Source organism: Merops nubicus, unplaced genomic scaffold (assembly GCF_000691845.1).
Source record: "Merops nubicus isolate BGI_N331 unplaced genomic scaffold, ASM69184v1 scaffold2958, whole genome shotgun sequence".
Lineage (NCBI taxonomy): Eukaryota > Metazoa > Chordata > Aves > Coraciiformes > Meropidae > Merops > Merops nubicus.
This window is the reverse complement of record NW_008626148.1, coordinates 1-27,958: the sequence shown is the minus strand read 5'-3', so window position 1 is coordinate 27,958 and position 27,958 is coordinate 1. Positions and strand designations below refer to the sequence as shown.

The 27,958-nt window shown below is 38.3% G+C and overlaps 1 protein-coding gene across 1 annotated transcript in view; it reads right to left on the bottom strand.

The window, feature by feature from the left end:
- The window catches only part of ELP2 (elongator acetyltransferase complex subunit 2), a gene marked incomplete at its 5' end in the record, with an annotated part of 40,237 nt that extends 13,731 nt beyond the window's left edge, over nucleotides 1–26,506 (bottom strand). Inside the window, 12 exons of the mRNA XM_008945882.1 lie at nucleotides 486–555; nucleotides 3,949–4,137; nucleotides 7,156–7,305; nucleotides 7,801–7,932; nucleotides 9,775–9,875; nucleotides 11,649–11,744; nucleotides 12,325–12,459; nucleotides 13,375–13,441; nucleotides 18,673–18,737; nucleotides 22,985–23,062; nucleotides 24,877–25,027; nucleotides 26,421–26,506. Coding sequence (XP_008944130.1) covers nucleotides 486–555; nucleotides 3,949–4,137; nucleotides 7,156–7,305; nucleotides 7,801–7,932; nucleotides 9,775–9,875; nucleotides 11,649–11,744; nucleotides 12,325–12,459; nucleotides 13,375–13,441; nucleotides 18,673–18,737; nucleotides 22,985–23,062; nucleotides 24,877–25,027; nucleotides 26,421–26,506 — 1,320 coding nt within the window. The remainder of the gene's footprint in view (nucleotides 1–485; nucleotides 556–3,948; nucleotides 4,138–7,155; nucleotides 7,306–7,800; nucleotides 7,933–9,774; nucleotides 9,876–11,648; nucleotides 11,745–12,324; nucleotides 12,460–13,374; nucleotides 13,442–18,672; nucleotides 18,738–22,984; nucleotides 23,063–24,876; nucleotides 25,028–26,420) is intronic.
- Nucleotides 26,507–27,958: the final 1,452 nt, after the last annotated feature.

Below are 27,958 nucleotides of genomic sequence, written 5' to 3'. Positions count from 1 at the left end.
GAGTGGCTGGGAAGTTCCTGGCAGGAAAGGGACCCGGGATTGCTGGTGGAGAGCCAGCTGAACATGAGCCAGCAGTGTGCCCAGGTGGCCAAGAAGGCCAACAGCACCCTGGCCTGTAAAAATAGTGTGGCCAGCAGGAGCAGGGAGGTGATCGTGCCCCTGGACTCGGCACTGGTGAGACTCGTGAGTTCAAAAAATGAGCAGATATAGCACTTGAGGCTATGGTCTAGTGGTTAGGGGAATGTTGGGAGGAAGGTTGGACTTGGTGATCCTGGAGGTCCTTTCTACTCTGAGATTCTCTCTTGTGCTTTAAGTAGCATATTTAGATGCTACCAGAGAAATGAACATTGCACAATTTTATTTCTAGATTCTAAACTTGCAGTCAAGTTTAAAGACCTAACAAAAAGACATATGCTAAAACAATCATTAAAAAAAAACAAGTTTCCACATGAAGCAGCAACATCATTATTTCTCATTAGCTGTACCTTCAAAAACAGCTTTATTGGATAATCCCAAAGCTGGCACAGTTGCACCTTCTGGAAGATCAGATGATTGCTGAATTTAGAAAAGAGAAAAAAAAAAGTTACTCACAGATTTTCATGTAGCTTCAGATTTCAAAGGCCACAGTTAAATGAATCCCTGTGATAAAAAGAGTGACTTTTCTAGAGAAGTGAAGGGGGACACTTTAAAAGCTCCCAACTCATCCAGAACATTCCCTGGACAAAACAAAGACCAGTACTCTGCCAGGGAAGGAAAAAAAAAGGAAAAAAAGAACAAAAACTTTTCCAAGGCCTCAGCTCAAGGACTTTGTTATACAGCATGCATCTTAATCCCCAATTAAAGGTTTTCCTTCCACAATTTTATTTATTCTAGCATATACATGGTAAGTAATCAACTGAAGCATACTACTAGGAAAAACCAGCACAGATTCACCAAGGGCAAGCCGTCCTGGACAAACCTGATTACCTCTTCTGACAAAGTGGCCTGCTCAGTTGATGCAGGGCAAGCAGTGGACATTGTCTACCTGGATTTCTCCAAGGCTTCTGATACAGTTCCCCACAGGTTCTTCCCCAGTTGATGTGTTACAGTCTAGACAAGTGGTGTGCGTGGTGGGTGAGGAGCTGCCTGACAGGCCACACCCAGAGGGTGATGGTAAAGGGCTCCTTTTCAAATTGGCAACTGCCACAAGTGGGGTCTCCCAGGGATTGATATTGATCCCAATGTCTGTTTATTATCTTCACAAGTGAGCTGGATGAGGGGATCAAGTGTACCCTCACTAAGTCTGATGACGGTACCAAACTGAGTGGGGAAGTGAACACTTTGGAATTGAGACCTACCCTGCAGAAAGACCTGGGCAGGCTGGAAGAGGGGGCTAACAAGAACCTGATGAAGTTCAACAAGGGCAAGTGTAAGGTCTTGCACCTGGGAAAACATAATCCACGAGTGTAGCGCAGACTGGGATCTACTTGGCTGGAGAGCAGCTCCATGGAAAAGGACCTGGGTGTCCTGGTGGACCACAAGCTCAACACGAGTGAACAGTGTGCTGCTGCTGTGGCAAAGAAAGCCAACAGGATGCCAGGTTCCATCAACAAAAGCATCACCAGCAGAGATTTAAAAACATCATTAACCCACTCCACTTAGTGCTTGTGAGGTCACACCTTGAATACTGGGTCCACAGTTTTGGTCCCTGCTACAAAAAAAAAAAAAAAAAAAAAAAATTGTGGACAGGTTGGAGAGGGCCAAGACATGGGCCACAAAGTTATCCAAGGACTGGGAAGCCGCCATATGAGGAAAGGTTGACAGAACTGGGTTTGTTCAGCCTTCAGAAAAAGACAGCTTAGGGAAGACCTTATCACCATGTTCCAGTATTTAAAATGTGGCTACAAAGAAGATAGATGCTCCAGTTACACAAGGAGTCACATGAGAAAGATGAGGGGAAATGGGTGCAAGTTACTCCTCCTGGGGAGATTGTGACTGGGACACCAGAGGAAAATTTTTCACAACGAGAACAATCAGCCACTGGAATAATCTCCCCAGGGAAGTGGTGGATTCTACAGCACTTTTAAGAGTCATCTGGACAGGGTGCTGGGCCATCTTGTCTCAACCATGCTTTTGCCAAGACAGGTTGGACCAAATCATCCTTGTGGTCCCTTCCAACCTGACATTCCCCAGTTCCATGACTGAACTGAGAGCACTGCAGTTTTTAACACAACAGGACCGGGAAACAGTCTGTTCCAAGGTGAAATAACAAAGCAGCATTTTGGAAAAGGGCAGAGGGTGAGTGTCTGTGCCCACAACTTCAAACACAACCCAATGCAAGCACAGAGATGTGGCTGGAGTACACAGCTGTTTGGAGCAGCACAGAGGAAACACATATCAGACAGAAAATACTTCCATAAAGGTACAAGGGAAAAAGCCAAAATTTAAACAGGGTAAGTGAACTTGAGCGTTCTGTGGAAATTGAAAAAGATATTAATTTTAATAGCTATAAAATTCCTTCCTTATGGTGTCTGGAAAGTTAAAAGAAAGCCTTTTTTACAAAACTGCATTGATAATTTAGGTGATAGCTTAAAATATTTTGTTATTTATTTAGATGTTGATAATTTGATGAGAAAAATGCATGTGACACATACACTAGTCTAAGGCATCTAAACCAAAGAGTTCCTCATTATAACCCAAAGTATAATACAATCCCATGGATTTGAACTGTATTGTATATGTCGTATTCAATCCCTTCGGAATATAAAGCTGGCTTTTTTGGTTTTCAGTATTTTTGGTGGAAGGCATTTGAGCTATATTAAGAAAAAGCTTACCCAGTTGAATGAAAAAGCATTCACAGAAAACAGTTTCAATAAAGCTATTTAAGAGTACCTGTATCATGACAGTTTATTAAGCCTTCCTCTTTAAGCAAAGCTCACAAGAAACACTGCGTGATATCATGGATCAAAAAAACAGCACTAAGAGGAAGAGCTGATAAGGAAAGTCTACATAAAAGTAGATTAATGATATCTGCCAGCATTATAAAAGCACAATGTTATTCATATAATAACATTAATGCAATTGCTTATAAAGTCTTACAGAATTAAAGTACTAAATAGCTACTCACATAACTTCTTGCTCAACCCCTCCCCCCCCGCCCCGATTTCTCTCTCAGATATTTCTACTGTTACATGAAATGGAAAGGCTAATCCACCTCTGAAGCTGCACAGAAAACAATGCTTTAGAGCCAGAAATTCAAAGAAGATGCAAGGCACTGTTCAGAGGCAACTATCCTGAATGAGGGCTGCTCTACAAAACAGTGAAAACCAGAATTAGATCTTAAAGCAAAAGGGGAGCAAAGGACAGCAACTCTGCAATCTTATCTTTCCACACAGTAGGAAGGTATGCTTATCAACAGCTAAGAACTGGAATGTAAAGGTCTCGAGAAAATTTTCCAATGCCAAGAGGAAACAAAGCATGAGCAAGTACATATTTATAAATATTTATATGTAGCAGCTAACAGTGCCGAAAGCTTTACGCTATTTCCAAAACAATCAATTAAAAAAACCACCACCACACAACAATAATTAAGGGTGTAGTAGTCTTGTCTAGATGTAAATTAAGGAGCAGCACATTCCCAGGCTTTATTGTTTGCTTTCCAGTCACCAAGCGTATACCATAGCCTACCTGGTCTCACTTATTTAAAATCTACCCATACTCTTCGCAATCTTCAGACACTAGGTCTTGTTCAGTTTCAAATGCAATTGTTTTATAAGACAATACCATAAAAATATGTATGAAACGACACCCATAGAAGCAAATAGAAGGGGAAGGAAAAGCAAGGTTAAGGTTTCAGAACTATTAAAATATATTTTATGAAGTTTAGTGCAATTTGACATTTTCTAAAGCTTTAATTTTATTTATGTGAAGGAGGACCATCTTCACGTAGCATTGCTTCAGCACACTTACGTGGGAGCACAGCTTCTCCATTGGAACACCAGTGATGTTACTGAAATTTTCTATGAAGTTCCTGGGAGCCCGGAAAACTCGGAGCACCTTCTCATCTGCTCCCGACACGAACTGGAAGCGGCCGAGCGTGGCCAGGCAGCGCATGTCGTACCCGTGCACCTGAGGCCTGGCAAGCTCGTGCCAGCTCACCTAAGGAACAGACAGGCACTCACAACACATGGCAAGATTCTGACTTCCAAAAAATTACTAATACTTTACTTGCTGCCGTTTGCAACCTGTGTTAAGTGTACACTGCACTTACTGTAACCCTACGCTAGACAGTCAGGAGCAGGACGTCACTTGCTTCAGCAAAAGGAGGATTGTACTCTACTGACTACTTTCAAAACTAGCTCTGAAAGAGTTAAGAATGATAGTGATAATTACTTTGCTTCCTTCATCTGCCCTTCTCAAAGCACAGCAGCACTGCTGTCAGTAGGCTACAGGTTCCTACTTCCCTCCCTTTCTTTAAATACTTATTTTAGGGAGACCATTTAATAGAAGCTTTATAAAAAGCTGACAAAACCAAAATAGCTTCTTATAGGAAAAACATCTGCAAATATATTCATATCCACACTTCTAGTATTAATCCAAGAAAACCAGGATTAGCAGCTAACCAGAAATTAGAGAGACAAGTTAGTTTTATATAAGTCACACTAAGCAAAGAAAATTAGCAAAAAAAAAAATTCATTATTTTAATTGCTTTTCCAAAACTAATTTATTCTACACATGAAAAAATTGATTCTTGGAGAAAAAAAAAAAAAAAAAAAAAAAAGCAAACCCTTGATTTCTAGCAAATACACTTTCAGGAAAAGATTTCTAGTAAGTGTCATTTGCTACTAGTCTTACATGATACTTCAGTTGGAACAATCAGTGTGCACTTTTGAGTTAACAGCTAGCGGAATTAATTGCATCAATTAGAATTAATTTACTTCAGTATTACAATACATGGAAAACTGCACCCAAAACAGAATTTACATTATACCAGCTGTCATGCAAACACATAAGGAAAGCCATTATGTTGACTGCAAACTACCTATATCACACTAAAATTTCAATTTCAAACATGGAAGGTTCTGATAAAACCTGGATGGGATTTGAGAGATCCTACAAAATTTTATGTTTTTGTAAGAGCTTTGATTAATTTCCAATGAGAAAGAAGTATTAATTTTTTGAAAACAAAAACTAAACAAGCAAACACTGCCATAAAACTTTCTTACCCTTCACTAGGCTTCTTTGCATACTTTAAAACACAGTACATATAGGAACACAAAAAAAGCCAACCAACCAAAAAAAAACCCACCACAAAAAAAAAACACCCAAATCCCAAACCTCAAAACAGACAGAGAGAGGGCTGTAAGAGCTCATGCAATGAGCTTCCTCCAAAAACATCAGGGTGCGAATCTGCATGACAAGTTGAAGCTGATTGTTACCCTAATTCCTGATATTTGAACTCTCTATATCAGAATTGAGACTTTGAGAAGGGATAATTATCTGCATTTAGCAGTTCTGGTTTTATAGAGGAAAAACATGAATATTGAGCTGTAATACCAACTATTCACAGAACCATCTTGTTAAGACAAACATCAGATGTCACCTGTTGTAATTCTTCAGGTGCTAAATTCAGTGTGAGTTTATCCTGTTATCTAAGTTTATGAGGAGCAGAACAAAGCACCTGGCTTGCAGGGCTCAGAAGTCCTGAACACATCCCTTCCAATGACCCACTTTTATCTCAGCCCTCCACCTTGCCCACCGACAGGACACCAGAGCTGTCTCCCACACCCCATTCAGCAACAAGGTGTTGACACCACTTGGACTGGTCCAACCAGGCAGGTGGCTGCTCTGCATCAGAGGAGGAAGGGGAAGTACAGGAATTCACACCAAACTTAGATATGAAGGCTGCAATCATTCTGCTAAATCAATTAAGTAAGAAGTTTCAGGGACAGCAGGAACAGCTCTACAGGTAAATCATAGAAAGCTCAATTCTTTCAGAAAATAAGATAAAAATTTAGCAAGCAGCATAACAATGAAGAGTGGTACTGCTCTATGTGGCAGAGAACACTATATTGACTACTCCTTGGAATGGTGCCAACTTCCATCCATGCTAGTCCTGGACTTTGTTTCCAGATGTCAAATCCAACATGCTATCTTTTCCATAGACCTGTCTACCCTCCAGATAGGAGACTGGAGGAAGAGAAAGGGAAGGAAACTGGAGGTGCTCTTCCTACAACACAAGGCAAAGCTTAGCACTTGAGTGGTAGCTGCCACAACTTCTACGTGGCCTGGAATAGGGAAATCAAGGAACTGCTACCAAATTCACTCTCCCAAAAACAGGAGACATCCTGTGCTGGTCTACACTACAGAAGCTTTGATGAGACAGTTAATAGCCACACTTTGCCTCCTACAGCTAACAGCACAGCTTGCACAGGGCCTTACATGAGCCTTTCAATCTGTCTAGTTTTTGCCAGTTACCTGAATGAAACATTAGTACAGTACTACCACAGAAAGATGTATTTGTAGATGAGGAAAATGCATCAGCAACTAGGAACAGGAGCTTCTGCGTTCATGGGGAGGGTTTCCCACACCAAAATTTAGACTTATTTTGAGACACATCAAGTTATTCAGGAATAATTCTTCCTGAAAAATTGCTAGTACAGGATACCAGCTGCACTCATGCAGTTCAGATAATCATTCTGGTAAAACAGTCACAATCACACAAAATAGTGTAAAAATATATGGTGAGAACTTAGCTTAGATTAAACTTGTGTAAAAAAACAAAGCCACGGTTGAGGTTCTCCGTGATTACCTGCAGCAGTGGTTAGCCAAGGATTAAAAAAGGACAACAGATGGTTATTAGAATCTGCCATATATTCCTCCTCCTGAGTTACTACACAGCCTGGTTTTTAAGACTCTGGAAGAACACTTAATGAAGGTAACTCAGGATTAAACAAACAATAGTCATGTTATGTGATTGCTAAAAACTCCTGTCACCAGTATTTTTAAAGTGAAAACAGCACATACTGAATGACCAAACCAGGCATTTACACAAGCAGTTTTGAACAGATCAAGGCTTGGGGAAATTCAGCATATAAGTGACACTCAGGTGACTTATTCTGATGTCAGAACAGACAAGCCCTCTTTAAAAAGTTCACAAAATTTTGTATATTGTACCTCTGTCTCTTGTTTTCTTTTCCATGGAGCGAAGAGTCTAGTAGTTTGATCAGCACCAACACTGATGATAAACTCTCCTTCTGGGTCCCACTTTACATCTTCAACACTGTTAAAATGTCCTGAAATCACAACTTCTGGAGTCCACTCTTTCTGTCAAAACAGTCACGAAAGAAGCAAGTTTTCAGGTTGAAGAAGTTTCCAATTGACTGAATGGCATATTCTAACCAAAAGAACAGTATCAGCATCCTTATTAAGAAAAAAAAAAAAAGACATTTAAACACAGCAAATTATTAGAACTCAGACTGGCCAAAGAGACACAAATATTGATGTATTGCTCCAATCTAAAGGAAACTTGTGGTTTTGGTCCAGCTGCCACTTCTGAACAAAGTACAACCACAAAGGAGTTCAGTCTATTCCACTGACTTTATGGTTCTCACAGGGAAGAAACAGGTTTTAGAGCCTGGGAGATTGCAAACTCCTGCAGTAGCAAGACTCCTATAGAATGTTATATTCTGAGAAGGACTATTTTAATCATTTATTGTAAATTGTACTGTTACACTTTTCTATTAACAACAGAACTTACCTCAAGAGACATATAAGTGTAATTCTTTTAAGTACTACTACTACTAATAAAGGCCAACTTACCTTATTAACTTCATCCTGTTTCCAAAGGTGTAGTGCTCCATGAAAAGCATGAGCAATGATCATTGAACCATCTGGACTAAACTGGCAGTCAAAAAATCCAAGGGTGTTGCCACCCACTTCACCTACCCGCACCTGAATTAACGATCAGAAGTGAAATATCCATGAAAACAGTTTTCCATTCACATAAACTCATCCAAGTCTCATGAGATGAAAAATTAGCTGTAGGCAACAGTTCACATTACACACAAAACACATTTCAAGAATATTTTAATTGCGAAGTTAAGCACTAAAATGTCACGGGAATTAAAGCTGCATGCCACTTTAATGAAACCTCCCTTTAAACCCCTCAGAACAGGATCTTGTTCAATCACCCAGGGGAAAGCCAACACTACACTAGATGAGATGAGAACAAAATCTATGTTTCAGTCCAGGCTGTTGGATGCAACAGTGTCTTGTCATCTGGTGCTTTCCTGTTCTCTGTTGCACAAGATTTAAAAAAGGTTCAAAGGAAAAGTGGTTCACCATTCTTTTTTTCTTGATTACCAATATTCACTATCATATGTCCACGTCCCTCTTTCTCCATGAATCTCTGCAACTTGCTCCACACTCCTCCTGTGGCATATTTTGTGTGCATGCATGTGTGCACACACAGAGGCATTATAGTTGCTCTAGTGGCCTTCCAAGTTTTTAATTACATTAGATTATTAAAGTTACATTTTCAAGTGCTATTCAAGAGATAAGAACACAATTCCTTTCACACTGAACTCTAAACAATTCCCCCACTACTACGCAGCTGCTTTTAAGATCACAATGAAATTAACCAATACCTCATTCCAAATGACAGCATGGACCAGTATGTCCATTTTATTAGCACTCATTCCAAAAAATACTGCTCACATGGAAGTGACTTCGATACACCATGCTAGAGGCAGAATCCTAGTCTCACCTCTGAGCAGGTGCACCATTTTGTGAAGACTTCTTGTTCATCATACCAAATTGGAAGAGAGAGAAACTAGGATGTTCCCCTTGCAGCCTTCCTCCTTGCAGGCCTCCAGCTTAGATTTCCCTCTCTCAATGCAAAAAATAGGATTGTTGCAGTTAAAATGTCTCATTCGAACTTCAAGCTTCACATTTGCAAATGGAACATACAAAGAAAGAGTAACAACTTGCAACAAGCTTGACTGCACAACTGATTTTTAGATGCTTGTAAATTTAGCACTTTTCAAAGGAACAGAGGAAGAAATAAATCCACCTACTGTAATTCTCTTTTTTCTCCCAAGAGAGAATTAGAACTTTCTTTGTGGCAGGAAAGACCATAAACAATGGTTGGCATAACCCAACACAAACAATTTCAGCTGAACTATTGCAATTTGAAAAAGCAGGTCAACTGAAAACAAAGACATCTACCAAAGCACTAGATAAATTTGGTTGTACCATTTGTTTATTTAGGCTGATCCCCATTAGAACAGCATTCAAAATATTGTAGTACAACATGAGTATCCAGCTCAAAGGGAAGAAAAACTCTAATGACACAGCCCATGAACAAGTTACTGAGAGTAAAACGACGTTTGTGAATTGCATGTCAGCTGCTCTGTAGTAACTGCTTGGGTGCAGGTTCCCACAGGGATCAAGTACAAATAATTCAGGATGGTTTCTTCCTCTTCTTACCAGAACACAGTGGGTGTTACTATTCAGCACCTAGCTTGCTATACTTTGAATATGAGCATAAATTCCCCTCAGAAATTCCCCAATATTGTAATAAAAAAGCAAACAAGCAATAAAAATCATACTGCATCACATAATTTTTGGAAAATGTAGTTTTACCTGCAACACAGCATCAGAATGAGTATTTTTGCAAGAAAATGCTTTTGCCGCCCTCTCCCAGCATTTTATAGTTTTTGTTACCCCCAGTACACACATGATGGTGGAAATACAACTTGGATACAGTACGTTTTGTGAGAGACTGACACTTGCCTGTTCTAGCCAGACTCCAGACTCCTTATCAGGTTCCCAGATGATCACAGTTTTGTCCATTGATGCAGACAATATCCTCATTGGTTGTTGCATGCTGCCATCTACAGTAGAAGGAGAACGGTTACCCTACACCCCAGGAGAATACTTTCTAAAAGAATTTGGTCATACAGAATCCAAACACACTAAGAAAATGGTTCAGAGTCAGAGATGAGCAATGAAGGACTTGAGTGCCAGATTTAACAGGCTCTACATTCTTACTGGGTGTTCATTAGGAGATGGTGTATTTTTCAGCCATAATCTCTCAAAGGAAATGTGAAACACCTCCATGAGAACAACCGTGTTCTACTGTTTATTCACTCCAAACTGACACTGAAACAAGTGTTCTTCGGCAGGAAAGAGCTTCGCAGAGAGACTGCAGAGCAGTTCACAGCCTGTTCCTTAAGTCAGTTTTTACAGAGAGATTGTCAGTTTAAATAATTTCTATTCCAGTATTCACTGTATTTTTTTCCAAATAGTTAGATCTGTTATGGAATTCAATAGACTCTAACACCTTGTAATACACACAGCAATAAGGACTGCTCCCCAAAATGCAGTGAAGCACTCCCCAGATAACCACCCAACACAGACAGAATGGAAAAGAGGGAACTGGTTCATCACCCAGTTGGGAAACTCCCAGAAGTGCTGTGGAATCTTTTCTGAGACTAGAGACAACGGTGGGCATCTCTTAAGGCAGGATCTTATGTCACACCAAACTTCTGCCTCTGCTGAAGAAGAAAATCTAATTTTGGAGAACAAAAGACTGGGCAGGCCACAGAACATCAGCAGGTAGAAGCATGATGTCAGACACCTGGAAAACTCCATGGTCTATCAGGACAGTTTTTCAGACTGCAGTGCAATGCTTGCTTGCCTTTCGTCTAAACCTTGCTCTAACAGGCAATATCTTTTATTAGTGTTTAAAAAAAAAAAGTGAAAGAATAGATAACTAAGATATTTCAAGTAAGTCTTGTGTCCTTAACTACACATATTTTGACATTCTAATTGCACTCTATTGTTCAAGTGTTGCATATATACTGGAAAAAAGCTGTGCTTTGTACTGGTGAAGTCACCTGCCATCGGTTACTCTAAAACATCTCAGAAAAAAAGGCACCTTTGCCAATACAAATAGACAAGAGCATTCTGATGATGCAAGCATGTCAAATCAAGAATGTCCTTCTGTTCCACTCCAGGCAGACACACATCAGCAAATCAGTACCACAAACGAAGCTGTCAGAATTTAAGGATTTAAAAAGAAAGATAGAAGACTAGGACGTGATGCAAAATTAAACTGTAAATAACATATTTTTTCAAAGCGAGTCTGCAGTAATGCCTTAAAGGTACATGCTAGCTAAAGAAAAGTGATATTCAAGGAATCCCTGGCATATTATATTAACATATGGATGACTGAAGATTAATCTCCTGAATGTTCCTATTTGTTCATTTCTAGTCCAGGAAAAAGAAGGCGTGACCTTTAGTTAATGCTGACCTTCCAAAGAACAGATGTTTCAAATTCATACCAATTAAACTGTTTTTTATTCCACAAACAGCAAATCAATTACAATAAAGCCAGTACAGCTCAGTTATTTTATTTCATTTTTTAAACAAAACACAGGTAAGAGGGAGCATCATGCAATACGTGATGACAGGTAGAGCATGTGTCTTAAGATGTCCTGCTGTGGCACATTCAGCCAAAACATTCATTTGCTTATAAAACATCATTTGCAGAGTTTAAACATTTCCATAGTCCACACTGAAAACTGAACACACAAACAAAATACAAAGCCAGGTGACCGTATACAGCACTTAACATAACCGCTAAGTGCTTGGTATCTTTTTACCTTTGGAAAATGAAGGTTGCCAGTGAACTGCATACACCCAGTTTTCATGACCAGCCAACACAGATTCCAAAGTAATCGCATATGTTGTGTCAGTATCTATCACAAACCAGAGAAAACCACATTTCTTTCTAAAAGCCAAGAAAGTGCAAGTAAATTGTGATATCTTCAGTGAAAAAAAAATATCAACTGCTTTCATCATCCCTGGATATCTCAATAGGCTATTGACACTGAACATGTGTAAGCCTGCACATCTCTGTTATACACAGTATTTTTCTAAGGTTTAACTAACAGTAGCATCTCCTAATGCCCTGAATTCAGAAGAAAATTAAAGGCATGTTATTAAGCTGGAGGAGGACTGCACAACAGCTTACCTCCCACAGACAAATAGATCTCATGACTATGCTCTGCATCTGCAATACATGTAACAATGCAGGTTGATATTGAGTTCTCTCACTCCTTTACCATTTTTTTGTTACACATAATTAACTTTACATAGTCACTAAAACAGTAACTCCACTTTTTCTAACAGCTGAATAAAAATAATGCAGTCAAACTGGTCTCAGATTTTTTTAATAGAAGAAACAAAACAGATTAATCATAACTACCTTGTTAGCCACCCTGAAAGCACAGATACACAAGTGAAGTTGTGCAAGAAAATTTTACAGCTGTTACCTACCTTTGAGAGTGAAAACATTCTCTTTCAGTCTTATAGAATCATCTTCAGTGTCTGGCATTTGCTTTGATTTTGTACATACTTTCCAGATTCTTATCAAACAATCCTGAGCACAGCTTGCTAAGAAAAGGTTTTCACCTATTGGTTTGAAATAAAACATAACAAAACAAAAGATAACTGGAGGTGTGTTTTTCTTGCAACCACTGCCGTGACTAACCTACCATCTTTCCAAACATACTACAGCAGTATCCTAATTTTTCCTTTTGAGCATAGTATCATAAATTCTTGGTTTATTGCAACATCAGCTTACTTGCCCATTTCAAACTCTCCACCAGTGTAGAACACACTGACTATGGACATTTTTCTGTTTATAAGAAATGGAAGACATTGTAAGTACTGTACATATTGTACATATACTTCCTTATTACCTGTGGCCTTCACTCTAAAAGTGCTGCAAGCCTCAAAACTCTTCAATAATTCCATTCCTGCTTTTCTTTCTCAAGACTGTAGCATCCTCTAATTCCTTCTATTTTCTTTTTGTCATTGCAAAAACTATTAATTAGTTAACATCTGAAGAAATTCTTCTCTTAATCTACTATTCTTACCAAAAAAAAAAAGAGGAGGGAGGGAGGATAAAAGTACTATTTCCCCCTACTTCCCCCCTTTGAAAAAGCAGCGAACTTGCCCTCACACAGATATAGACATTTGCCTACTGAAAATGGCATATTGCTGAAACTCTTATCTGTTTTAGCTATGAGTCAGGTAAACATACTAGAAGACAGACAAAATGAAGCATGCAGACACAAGGTATGAGCGTCCTCTACCAATCCTCCTGTAGCCATAACTTTGGTAACTACAATATAACTGTAGCGTAGGTTCAGTGATTTTAACAGGACATTAAGTTGTACCTTTTTTCCAAATGTTTGTACTACCATCTCAGAAAAAAATTCACAATCACAAGACCTACAATGCATCAAAAGCATTTGTTGGAGGGGGAAAACAGCAGCACTGTCACTAAACGAGTGTTCTACTTTATTCATCTGTCATACTGACCACAGACTGCCCATTCAACGCCTCTTATCCAATCTTCATGACCAGGGAGTAACAATGTTTTCTGAAACTGAATAAAAACTTCCTGTTACATCACAGAAATGCACTTAATTACCATGCACATATGAGAAATTAGCTTTGCATTTAACTCTTTTATGTTTACAGCTTTCATTATTTGAAATTGGAAAAATAAGCTATCACTAAGTACTGTAATTTATTGACAGATTGCAAACAGACCCTTTTGGTTTTGCCACCACTGGGTGAACACGTCACACTATGTCACTTTCCATAAATGAGCAGGAAAAAGAATTTAAGGTGCTCACCTTCAAGAGGCTACAGTCTCTCTATAGTATAGCTGAATTTTTTTTAAATTTATTAGGCTTATGGGGTACACAAAGAACAACATAATGTAGGTATAACATAATAAATAATTTATATTACATGTGTGAAGTAGTGCAGTTGCAACTGCAGGTGATGTGGAAAATGAATATAGGTAAAATCCAGTGTAAAATCAGAGATAGTTGTTTTGAACTTTTGAAATAAGTACTTCGCAATATAATACTATTGCTAAGAATCATTTATGTGGCCAGAAATATGCCTTATGTTAAAGTTTATTGACTAAGTTTGCAAGGAAGGCATAAATCAAGGAATGCAAATGTAGTCCAGACTTCCTGATAAGAACTTTCATTAGTAGTATATTTTTATTCATAAGATATATAAGTGTTTACTGTTTAATTAAAATCTAAACAATTTCTATTTCTCTTTGCATGGGAAAATCCCTACTTCCATAAGGTTTTTTGATCCCAAGTTGAGTCAAAATGTTCAAAATAAACATTACAGCTAAAATATTTGTGTAGTTTAGTACAAATAACTAACTATCACATAATTTCTTGTATTGCTACATCCCTTTCTTAGGCCTTCTAGGAGTTAAGACTAAATGACAGTCTTTGCTGTCAGTACAAGACTGCAACTGAGTTCTCTTCTCCTACCTGTAATAAAAAATAAAATAATTTAAAAAAAAAAAATGCAACACATAAGAACATAAGCAACATAAGAAAGACTCTCTCAAAATCTCTGTCTTCAGCTTTAAGGGAAGATAGTCAGCAATGGTAACTCAACCAAATAATTTTACAGCTATCTAAACATAGTCAGAAATCAATGCCTCATTGCTTTGGTCCATACTTTCCTGGGTATTCCCCCAAATCACCTTCCCACCAAAAAAACACTACTCAGCTTCTCCTTGTTCTACATTTGCATTCTTAATGTTGCAGAATGATATGTATACAAGATACATGAGCTGAGCGGCTTAACAGAAACTCCAGATCAGGAAGTTTTGGCCTTTATTAAGAGTATGTTCTCAGAGAGACGTAAGCCTGGTTTGGCTTGTCACTTCTGCACGCACTGGCACCTCTGGACGCGGCATTCCAGACAGACGTTTATGTTACCTGCCCCACTAGTTATGTGTACATACAGGCAGGAACAACCCAGAAAGCAAGAACAAACAGTGACCTGAAGGTTCTTCTGAAGGCTATGTGTTTCTGGCAATACATCAAAAAAATCTTCTTAGCAGTCCATATTTCAGATAATAGATAAACCACCTATTTATTCATTCATTTATATGATCTTTGACACAATGCTCTGTATTTTACATTCACCAAGGTTAGGTGGTAAAATTATTCCCAACTGAAAGATTGTTTCAGGCTGAACTGTTGGTAACATTCTTGTCTTTTATGGTTCCTTTTATCTTGTACAGTGTGCATATCTCCTGAAACTTGACTTTAATATTAATCTACATGTGCATCTAATAATTTTTAATTTCAAGGTGTTGGATTTTTTTAAATTATCCTCATCTTCTCACATCAAAGAGAACCATTAAGAAAAGCAAACATTTGTTTTCTCTTTAGAGAGTAAAACTAATTACTTTGAGGTTATTAATACTACCCTGGGTTTCTCATTCACTTCCCAAATAGGGCTACAGGCACTATTTAGCCCTAAGTCAAGCATGCAGATTTTTGTGGACAGAAAAAGCACTCACTCAAAACTTTCAAGATACTGTTTCCTATAAAAATAAAGATTGTCCACGGAAACTGAGCAAGGAGCACTGTTGTTCTTATGACCTCTACTTGAGTTTCTTGTATCGATTTTGCTGTTTTCTTTTAAGTTCATGTCTTCTGAATCACAGTTTCTTCAGATGTATTCTCTTCTAAAACTGCATCAATTTAAAGATTCTTGCAGATGCACAGTCACTATTATAAACTATTCAGTTTATTATTGCCAAGGTTATATTTGCAAGTATTTTGAGCTGTCATTCCTCTCATTTTTACAGATTTTGTTTCTATAGACTCAGTTTTCTCTTTTACTTCAGTTTTCCTCTTGGTGCTCTGGAAGTTACACTACCAAGAGCTGAATCTAGCAAGGAGTCATGGTTTAAGTCCCCTACTTCACAGGCTTTCCCAGGCCTCTTAGTTAATCTCTGAACACTTTTATGTAGCAGAAATCCAGTCTCTTTTCTTTCAGGCAAGGAATAAAGCTGTTCTGTAGGTAGCAGAACTAATGAAGTCCAGTTGTCTGTCAGCACGTTCTGCACAACTAACTCTGCCCACACTTTTGGTACATGCCCTTCAGGACCAGGATGGTAGTACTGGTTGGCAAATTTGGCAACTCCCACATAAGGTAAGAGAGGTCCAAATCCTCTCAGTTTTTCTCCACTGGACACTAGGTGTAATATCTGTCCTCTATCCAGCTGTTAATCTTGCAGAATTAGAGCCCTAATTATCTTTCAATCTCTTATTCCACTTTTCAATCAGGCCAAATTATTTAGGGAAAACACACTCAAACATGCACTGCAAATTCTCACAGAAACCAAACTCAACATAGAGATGTTTTGCTTTAAAGCTCTGTTTTGATCTTCTGGTTTACTTCCCCTCCATAGGCCTGTAATAGCTGAAGCAGCAAGACACAGAATGGTTTCTGAAAGATTTTTCCCCAGCTACTTCTACAAATCAATATCCTCCTTCAAGAACTCAGAAAAGCAAGAGATCATTTTCTCTCTAGTGCTTAACAAAGTATGAGATCTATGGGCAGAGAGTCTTAAAGGACTTGAAGCTTGTCCACTCAATTTCAAAAACCAAGCAGTTTGTATGAATAAATAAGAGTGCACCAAACAACAGCCTTTACCAGCTAACTAAAGATGCCTCATCCTCCCTCAGAGTGTCACCGTGCCCTCCACGTTTCATCAGAATGCCCTGTTATGAACTTCCATTCTATCTTGGGGTTCATACAAACTTTTTTAAAAGGACATTAACTAAAGGAAGATGTTTACAAGAATCACAATTAAAAGGTGAGTGCTACAGGCCCTCATCAGTTAAGAGAACGATGCAGAAGTTTAGATTCTAATCATGTTTCTACATGAAGTTCTTGTGAAAAATGACAAGGCAACACTAACATTTCCTTCAAATACCCCTAAAAGTACAAGAGGAGCTATAACAAGGCATCAGCAGATCTGAGCGAACCTGACCAAACTGGAGAACCTCCCTTCAGCAGCCAGGAAGGAATTTACATCAGAAGGCTCACAAGGATGCTTTCATTCTGTTAACAGCTGCAATGCACTACACAGGTACTTCTGCTCCACAGGGGATCTAATCTAGGCTCTTCTCCTTGAGGTCTGTACAACCTGCATAGTTAAAAGAGAGACATACCAACCAGAAGTCCCACTTGACTTAAAAAAGAGAAACTCTGAACCCCAGCTCTGCCAGGACAGCTGGTGAAAATGCTTCCTAAAACTGAAGGAAAATGTATGAAAAATAACACATGGAAAATAAGAGGAAATTCCTCAGCCCTTCTGCGATTAGTTTCCTACAGCCAAAAAAAAGGACAGTACCAAAAATTTGCTTATGAAGCTGAAGACTGAACTCGTTTATTCCAATTACCTTCCTCCACTCTCTACACACTGCATTTAAGAATAGCTAAGATTGCTGTAGTACTGAGAAGTTTGGTTTAAAACTGGCAAAATAAGCTGTGGATCTCTGATCATTCTCGCAGTCAAACTGTAGTATCATTTGTTCTATTGGACCATACAAGAAAACAAGTTCCAGATTTTGACTGAGGAAGATCCAACTATACAACCTCTGACGTGAAAGTCTTTCTATAGCACTCAGAGAACCATGAATGTCATTCTGCCATTGCTAATTCCAAAAGAATGTCTTTAAACTGATTTAACTCATGATCTACGTAGGGAAAAAAAAATTAAAAAAGAAAGCAACTTTCTTGCCTTCTAAAAATAAATAAACTAGAAAGCAACCCTTCTTTCCTGCTTAGTGGTCAAGAAATCACTGAATACAGCAAATAAATTATGAACTGTTTACTTCATGGGCAACAAGAACAAAGAAATCTTATTATTGTCTGTTGCAGCATGAACAGGCAAAGCTATCTATAAAGTAGCTTCTATCTCTCTCAAAAAGGAGTATTTATTCTCTAGTCTCTAAGGGGACTGTGCCAAAACAAATCCAGAAAAGTGGTTCCTACATATGTTAGCTTCAACGGGGGTTTCTGAATGGCAGGTTCATTGATGCATCATGGGGCAGCGTTTGTGGTTTGAGGGCATATTTTAAGTGAGTAATAGAAAGAAGAGACATTGATTTCTGTTTTGAAAAAGAGTCACTCAAGGCATGCTTTAGAGTCTAACAAAACTTCTGAACAGATGCAAGAGAGAGCAGAATTTCTTTGTAGCACTCCAAAGGAACATTTAACTTCATGAAAAACTAAAAGATAGCTACAGCTTCCAAATAATACAGGAAAACTGTGTGTGCTTTCAGAAGATCAGACGCTCCTTCAAACATTTCTTTCAACATTCAGAAGCTTTCAGCCAAAGGGCATACTTAGGCACAAACACAGAATTCCACAGGCAGAAATCATATCAGTCTTATTGTAAGAATTTATAGTTGGAAAGTAACATAATTTCCATAAGAACCACTTGATCCATGCACACTTGGTGAAGGAGGACAGCTGCAGCTATTTTACCTCAGTGAGAACAGAAGCACAGGCTATCTTCAAACAGGGAAAAAATAAGAAAAAATTAACACTTCTATGCACTGAATCAAACTTCACCTCTCTATATGTACATTTCACCGTTACCTAAAAAAATTAACTATCTTACATGAGGTAGTTGTATGTGATTGTCATCTAGAGACTGATAGTTGTTACTAACAAAGAACTTAAAAAAAAAAAATCAGCATTGCATATAGAAAAAAAAGAAACAGAAGAGGTGAGTAATGTTCTGAGCAAGAGACAGGAACTAGTTACCTGGCCATTCTGCTGTACAAATAAATGTATTTTGCAGTCATCACCACCACAAGCCAGTACTGGTACTAGAAAGAAGAAAAAAGGTTTCATGACTGAAGTTAAAAAATCTAATATTCTAGGATTTTAAAAGTTATGCAAATAGCATAAAAATAAATCTAGGATCAATAAATATATTAATACAGACAGGTAAGTATGATAACACTTTATGTTTTCTAAATTAGAGACCTAGTGTTGTTCGAGATAAGCCAGTATTTCAAGAACACAAAACTCACAAGTTATTTTGGCACATAAATAAAACCTATAAATACTTAAGATGGTGAAAAGCAGTCTCCTTCAAACTCCTGTACCTGTAGGATGTTCAAGCATTCAGGATTTTTAATTAATCATGTTTACGTTAATTATTAGCAACAGGCATTTGCTCCAAATACAAAAAGAGAAAGCAGTAAAACAAAATTCCTTGGCACTAATACAGTTCAAGCCCTAAATGAACTGAACTAAGTACACAGATGGAGGTAGCATAATTACTTCACAGCAAATAAAGAGACAGACAAAAACAAGGCAGACCACCACACGCTGTACACAAGGATATAAAAACAAGTAACATTACTATTCACCTACTCAAGTTTTAAGGAGTGTTCACTGCCACAAGCTATCTAGAAAGTGTGCAAAAAACGCATATCTGTTGAATCAAAGTTATGTCTAAGGGGAAAATAAGAGAAGTTAGGCAGTTTTAGTTTATCTTTCCCACAGAAGATGATGGGGAAAAATAGTTAATCCTTACTCCATGCTTTTTTGGGTCATAATTATGTAGTACTGCTAAGGACTGAAATAGCAAACAAAAAAGGAATTAATTAAACTATGAAGAAGTAAGTTATCAGGACTACACATTTGCATCTCTCAAGTCTGGATAGAGAACAAAATACTAAATTTCACTAAAATCAACTACTTCATTTAAAAAAAAAAATTGTCGTGCCTTTAGAGTTAAAATTATTTTTATTGTTGCTATTAAAAAAACCCACCAAACTGAATACTCATAGTAAATTTATGCTCTGTGCTAATTTCCTCTTTCTGCCTGTACCAAATCTGTGCCTAGATATCTGCTGCTCCTCTCACACTTCTAAGTCACATTCCACATTTACACCTCCACCACATGCTTCTTCTCTCCAACCTCTAAATACCATCTCAACTCTGTCTCCTCCTTTTGGCCTCCTACAGGGCCAAAACCAGACTGCTTTGGACCTGAGGTAGTGAGCTGTTCTGAAAGAAGACCCGGTCTTCAGGTCCGCAGAAACAGGGCAAGAGTGAGAGGTTTTTTTCCCCACAAAATACAATACAATAAATATTCTTGGAGCACGTATCATCTTTTGCCAAGAAATACATTTTATGGGCCTTTGCAGTAATGACAACCTTATTCAATAGAATAGAAGTTCGACTCATCAAAATAAAAGAAGAATTATGATCTAGTTGCTCTATTGGACAAATGCAGAAGCTTTCACTCAAAAGTTCTATTGAGTATTTAACTGGCAAAACCAGACCAGTACATAGTTTTTCACACAACTGCTCTAGTGTATTAAAATCTGGACCTGGTTAAGTCATGCAAACAAAATAGGAAAAAAAGAGTTAGAAACTGTGGTCTAATTGCAATGGGGGCAGTGTGATCACCAAAGCCTCTTCACATTCACCTGCTTTTTCACTTGTTGCAGTTCAGTTCTGAGGAGATAATTTTTGTTTGTCAGAGGCCAAGCTATGGCACCACAGTTACGAGGGTCATAGGAAGAACCACACTATATGACAAAAGAGCTGAGCAAGATCTCCAAAACAGTAAATCCTGTTCCTAGCACTTTAGAAGCAGTTTCTGCAAACACTACAAGGCAAAGAGCAATCAACCAACCAAACCAGTACAAAGCTTTTCTTCAAAACTCAGAAAACAATGAACTCCTTAACTAAGAGGCTGCCAGGTAAGTGCTTAAGCTCTACTCCAGCTGCAAATCGTTGTTCATGTTTTTATGAGTAGCCTATTGGCTTTCTCCATCTGACTTCCTCACAAAAATGTTTCTTAACTTTGTCTTTTCTTAAACCATTTATTTTCAAGGACAACCAGTTAAAATACTAGGCATCATGAACTTCAATGTGTTTTGAAAATTGATTCATATGTAATGGGTGTTTTAATTTGCAATGTGAGCTTTAAATTTCTTTGCTTGGTGAAATTACGAGGTTACTGTAAATACTTCTCGTTTAGGAGAACAATACATGACTTTCAGAAATGCAATTCTGTATTTAAATCCTGACTGCAGATTGTCCACATGAGGTTTCTTTAAATCTTAATACAGCTCCCAACACAGCCTTCAGAAAGATTCCAGAGCAACTCTTCTAACGCTATTATAGATAGTTTTTCCCTTAAGTTAATTAAAATTCCAAATTGCCATTATAGATTAATGTTTCCGATAAAATGAACAGGAGTGAGATTTTTTAATAATATATTTTAAGCTATTTTATTTAGATTTCAGATCTATTCAAATGTGTTCATATTCCTCCGAACGAGAACAGTTCCATTGTATGGACTGTCAGGTTTAGGGAGAAAACACAGAACATGGCCATGATAGATTAAAAGCCCTTTGTAGATTTCTAGGGGAAAGATTTCTAATCATACATTTATGGTTCAAACTTTAAACTGTTTCTTGACAATTTTAGCAGCACAGATCATTAATTTTGAAACTGACATTAAAAACATAAATGCATAGGTTGTCTTTTTAATTTCAATGCAAAACCCACGCAAATAATTTCTCATTTGAAAACAGTTTCAGTTCTTCAGAAAAGTATTCCTTTTCAGTTTGTGAGCACTGTGTTGTTTTGGGCAACTGATTTGAATTGGGATTGGAAGAGGCCATAATAAAGGATTGTCCTGCTCCAAATGCAACTTCAAGCAACATTGGGTTTTAGGGCCCCTGTGAGATTTTCACAGCAAAACAAAATGCTTGCTATTCCACCATTTAAAAGAGCTTCAAGCCCTCCAAGCAATTTTGGTTTCAGAAGCATTTAGTTTTAAGAATTAATATAATAATCTTCATTTAAGGTTTTTCCAAGATGAATGGTTACTTCTCTTACATACATGATTTCAAGGTTAAATAGATGCACTACTCTAGAGTGTTACAGAGAATTTCTTACCTATACAGTATGATAAGTGAAGAAATAATCTATTGTTTTGCAATATAAAATTTATACTCATTGAACTGGTGCTGCAAACACTTCACTTCTAACAAAAATTCACACTGGAGATAATTATTCTAATCTACCCTCAAGCCTTTTTTCTTCATCTCAACAACCAGCTGTTAGTATGTTTACAGGAAAAAATAGAGAGAGGGGTTTAAAGTTCTTTAGTGGTGCAGAAGCTGCTTTTGATATCAGACACACTGGAAACAGGTATTAGCATTTCCAAATGGGACAACACATTTTGATAGTTTTTGTATCTCCCAGAATTATCACAAGCCAAAAAATAAAATAAGCTTCTGTATATGTGCTCTGGAGGCATACAAGCAAGCAACACAATAGCATGGAACAGATGCACCAACCAGCTGAAAATTCTAGATACAGTAAGAAACTGTAGTAATTTTCTTCTTGGGAGCCTGGCACTTCTCCATGCAGGTGAGAGGTTCTAACGGTATGTAAACACAAACCGAACTCAAGGTATGTATAGAGCTTGAGGGTATGTCCAGGCTTTCTCAAAATATGAAGCTCCTACAGGTATGCAACAGAAGAACATGTCTGTGGCAAGCTACAAACCCTGAACATTTTACATCAATAGAAAACTGTACGAACCACACTGAACAGTGAGGTTAAACTTGTTCAGCATCTCAATTTTTTCATATTTAAGACTGAATGGGTGATAAAAGCTACTCACTAATTTGCAATTTTTGATGCAGGCTTGCAGATTCTTTTTCTGAATTTTGCCCTTCAATCCAATCAACAAGAACAAACATACACAGCAGCATCACAAGGAATGGGAGAAACTAAGAGCATCATCTTAGCCCGCGCACAGCCCTGTTGCCCCCATCTTAAGCATTCTGTCTCAGGAGTTCAACTAAAGAACTCCATCTGAGCATCATTTTGAAGACACACTAATCAGCCAGTGTTTTTCTAATTGCTAAGAACAGTTCAGTGAAACTCCAGATATAAGCAGCAGCTCAGGTTGATTCCATAAAAACCAAAAAATACAGCACAAGGGTCTGGAGTTGGTCAAATGAAAATTTATTCAGGGGATTTCTTAGCTTTTACGTTTCCTGCATTGATATTCAAGATGTGCAGCTGTACTTACCATTGCTGCCAGGCAAGAAGGATAAGCAGACATCCATAACAAATCCATTTCCAAACTGCAGAATTTCAACGCATTTAGCTGGAAAACAAAACCAGACAGCACTGCTCTTATTCATCCTAAGCATCACAGTCACACTGTCATTGCCTACTACATTATGTAGCTAAAATTTCCCATTCAATTTTAGTTTAAGGAGCTTAAAAATGTCTACTTTTTTTCAGAAGCCTAAATAATAATGTTATCTTCTGTGGGGCCACACAAATTAATCCAGAGTTGGCTGAGTTAGAAGATAAGTCACTGTCCTCCACTGAGTATTAAAGTTGTGCAGCTTCACTGTGGTAACACATCAAAAGCTATAAATATTGCAAATTATATCCTGTGGCAACAGCATTCACTGCACAGGAAGCTAAAACTGAACCAATTTCTTACAAGGGCAAGATGAGTAAAAAAAAAAAAGAAAAATCAGCCTTCCTGCAAACACTCCCAAGATCCTAGAAGTGGTTAAACTGGTAAACTAGTAAGATCAAACAGGGTAGGTGAAAAACCCTCTCTACAGAAGCAGAATTGGTCCTTCCACCACTGGAACCCAGAACACCAAGACAAAAAAGAAAGGACAGGACTTTGTGGTGTTCTTTTAGGAGCATGAGAAATGCCTTCCAGAACATGGGACTGAAGATGGGCTACTCCCACCTATTTCTCTCATGTGGGCAGGGCAAGGCAAAATACTCAAGTACACCAGGTAAGGAAGAAAATAGCTTGAGAGATGCAGCCAGTACAACTCAAATGGTAAATAATACTTTAAACCTAGAATACCCACACTATATTTCTTACATATTTCAAAGGGCTGTTCTTCCATGTGTCCACATAAGGGCCTAGTTCACCAGAAGGTCAAGATCCTATTATCCCACCCTTCATTGGACTGAAGCCAATACTAACAAAAAAGTGAGTAGTTTAACCTCACCCTTCTAATGCCAGCATCAATCATTTTACTAAGTAATTTTACTTCGCACACCCCCCTAGTGTGCTCCCACATTACAGGGCAAAATGATGGTTCAGATTATGAAAAGAACCACAGCCAGCAGCTCAAGGGAGGTGATTCTGCCCCTCTGACCTGCTCTGGTGTGACCCCAACTGCATCCAGCTCTGGAGTTCCAAGCGCAAGAAGGACACGGACCTTTGGAGCAGGTCCAGACGAGCACCACAAAAATGATCAGAGGGCTGGAGCACCTCTCCTGTGAGAACAGGCTGAGAGAGTTGGGCTTGTTTGGCCTGGAGAAGAGAAGGCTCTGGGGAGACCTTACTACAGCCTTTCAGCATATGACCGGGGCCTACAAGAAAGCTGGGGAGGGACGTTTCACAAGGGCTTGTAGTGATAGGACATGGGGTAATGGCTTCAAAGGGGAAGAGTGTAGATTTACATTAGATGTAAGGAAGTTCTTCACCATGATGGTGGCTAGACACTGGCACAGGTTTCCCATAGAAGCCGTGGATGTTCCATACTTGGATGTGCTCAAGATCAGGTTGTATGGGGCCCTGCACCCTATGGGGTCTAATGGGAGGGTACTGGATGATCTTTAAGGTGCCTTCCAACCCCAGCTATTCTATGATTATCGTTCTGAATACATATTAAAAAGAAAAAAGTAAATTCAGCCAACACATCACTGATTAAAAACATAGAAAAATCACTCTCTGCAGAAGAAAAACTGACCCAAAGCAGTTGAACTAGTATAGCCCTCAGCTTGCGAAGAGCAATATAGTGGTTTGATATATCAAAGTTCAAAGATAAATCCATGTAGTTGCATTACATATGTCAACATTTAGCAAAGTACTTCAATGGATAAGCATTAATCACTTTCATTAAGCCAGTATGTAGTCCCCAGTGTTAAAAAAGTTACCTTCTGAGCCATGCCGAGACCAGATTCTCACAGTGGAGTCAGAAGCTGCAGAAGCTATTAGCAGATTTAAATCAGGTTCATCTGACTGGTAGACAGCATCCACAGCACAAACAGCATCATCATGGCCTTTGAGAGGAATGCTTCCCACAAGCTGATCACACCAGAAAGTTTTCCAAAGTTAGACAAACAAATAAAATTAATTCTCCTAACTTATCTGAGAGAATTTTTAAAGCCATTTGAAGAACCAAAATAACTTAATACTGAAAACAAGGTGTACACCTTCAATAGCAGAGCATCTGCCAAGCTATGCCTAGGTTACAGCATATTCCAGGAAAACAGAGAGGACGTCGCAGTAATGACCATTAATTTGGTAAGATTTTGTTCAAAGCTGAACAGAATTAAATCCTCCTGTGTATACTATACAAACCTCACCATTCCTTGAGGAAAGCTGGAGGTAGCAGAGAAGTTAGGAAAAGTAGTTTTCCTTCCTTCCTTCTCCTTCTCTTGCCTTAAGAACGTCTTGCCTAAGGAACATCTCATAAAACTTTGGAGAACCTCAGTGAAGGAGACAGAGCAGAGAGCACAATGGAATAAGTAGCAGCTACAGCAATTCTAGCAGCAAAGTTCAGTGTGTTCTCACACACTAAAACACCTTTTTACTCCTTGAAAACACCAACATCCCAAAATCTCTCCATTCAGACTTAAGTACCTACTTTCTTAATGAATGAATACCAGTGATTCAGTTTGTAATCTGTTCCTCATAAACACAAAGCGCAAAACAAGCAGCTTTTAATGATGCAACCAGAAACCATCTAGCATTTATCCAAATTTTGTCAGAAACACCTCTGACATTTCTTTCAAAAATATAGTTTGGTAGGCCCCAGTAAGAATTTTTGACTGATGTGATACAGAACTTTGTTTTCAAGAATTTACACTAGTTAGAACTGTCATTAAAGTGTGCACATTTAGCCATATTCTTTTGCCATAAGGCTATGCACCACGTCATTGGAAAAGGTTAGTAAAGAAATATCTAAATTATTTTAAATAAATACATAGTATTTTAAAAAGACAAGTAAGTATGTATTAATTTAAATAGCTGACATTAGATCAGGATCAGAAATTATTTATTTCTAAGAATATTCCCCCCATCAACCTAGATGCACTGCCCTCTAGAATGCCTGCTCATGGATTTTAAAATGGCAACTCTAATCTGGTTTGAGAAAGCCCATGAGATGGGTTACCTACACAGCCACTCAAAAACCAATACCTAAAGAGTAAGATTTTAAAAGTTAGATAAAAAGTTAAAGATTGGAGTCTGAATTTCAGTTCATTCTGAAAGCTCTTTTATACCATACTCCCTTTTTTCACCTCACATTTTACAGTATGGATAGTAAATTAACAATCTGAAGGAGACATACACAGGGTTCAATAGTCAAGGCAGAACGAAGTAATACTAAGAAGAGTAAGAAATACAGACAAAACAGATAATTTGTGGTATATGAGAAAATGGGGTGGACCTTTAAGAAGAGGTTATTCCTGCTTACCTGATTGTTCCACGTTCCAGTTCCATTCAGTTCCCAAAGAATGACTTGTTTATCGGATCCACCAGAAATTAACTCTGTTTCAGAAGCTAAAAAATAGGTTTTGGTAAGTTTTGCAAACATTTACTTTGTAACAGCAGTCAACAACATAATCAGTTACAGTGGTTACTACTCACAAAATATGGTGTATCGACTGTAAGCAAAGCTTCCATCACAATAAAATGTGTCAACGGACACCTTAAGAGCAAAGGTATTCTCTAAGACAACATGAGAAGTCACAGGAATATTTAAAGTTCTATATGAAGGTGATAAATATATCTTTCAAAAAAGATTCTCAAACTCAACAGTGTAATTTTTTTGTCTGCTTGTTCTTTTTGGGGTTTAGGAAAATAAAGCAAGAGAAATATAATCAAAACAGAAATAAAAGCTTCACATGAAAATTTAATTCCCAAGTTCCCTGAAAATAATGTCTTTTAATAAATTTTCAGAAGAAAATTTATTTAGTGCAACCAGTTGAAAGGACAGCAGTTTATACTGCAATTAAAAAGAAACATTTTCACCGCAGTACTTCCCCTGCTCCCCCAAGAAGCAGCAGGCACATTTTATATTAACAGTCTAATCAACAGCCCCATTTCAATTTGTCAGTGAGTTTCTAGAAATGCCTACGGGCAAGAATATGCACCTTTAAATGTCTGCACTAAGCAACTTTAAATCCTGGAATTTTTAATTTTAATTTTAATCCTGGAATCAAGCAAAAGACTCATAAGAGTCTCAAACATTTCCATCTTTAATGATTTGTTCGTGGCTATGACTTCTGTGTAACTCCAGAGTTATTGAAAGGCACTGCAAATTAGTTTACAAAGTCGAAACGTGCAAAATTCTGAACCCGTACTAAAGAGGCTGGTGACAGCACAGGGATCACAGCTGCAGACACGCCAGAGCCACCACATCTCCAGGCAAAGCTGCCTCCAGGGCTGGAGAAAACCCCAGAGAAAATGGCACAACCAGACCACAGAATCATAGATTCATTAAGGTTGGAAAAGACCTCTGAGATCATCAAGTGTGAACATCAACCCAACACTACCATGACCACTAAACTATGTCTTGAAGTACCACATCCACACGTTTTTTCAACACCTCCAGGGATGGTGACTGCACCACTTCCAATGCTTCACCACTCCTGCAGGAATAAAAATCTTCCAAATATCCAGTCTAAACCTCCACTGATGCAATTTCAGCCCACTTCCTCTTGTTCTACCACTAGTTACTTGGGAAAAGAGACCCACTTCACTACAACCTTCGCTCAGGTAGTTGTAGAGAGGAAGATCTTCCCTCAGCCTCCTCTTCTCCCATCTAAACAATCCCAGTTCCCTCAGCTGCTCCTCATAAGACATGTTCCCCACTTTCATATCCCACTCCAGACCCGCTCCAGCACCTCAATGTCTTTCTTACACTGTGATGCTCCAAACTGAACCCAGTGCTCAAGCTGTGGCCTCACCAGTGCTGAGCAAAGCGCATGATCACTTCCCTGCTCCTGCTGG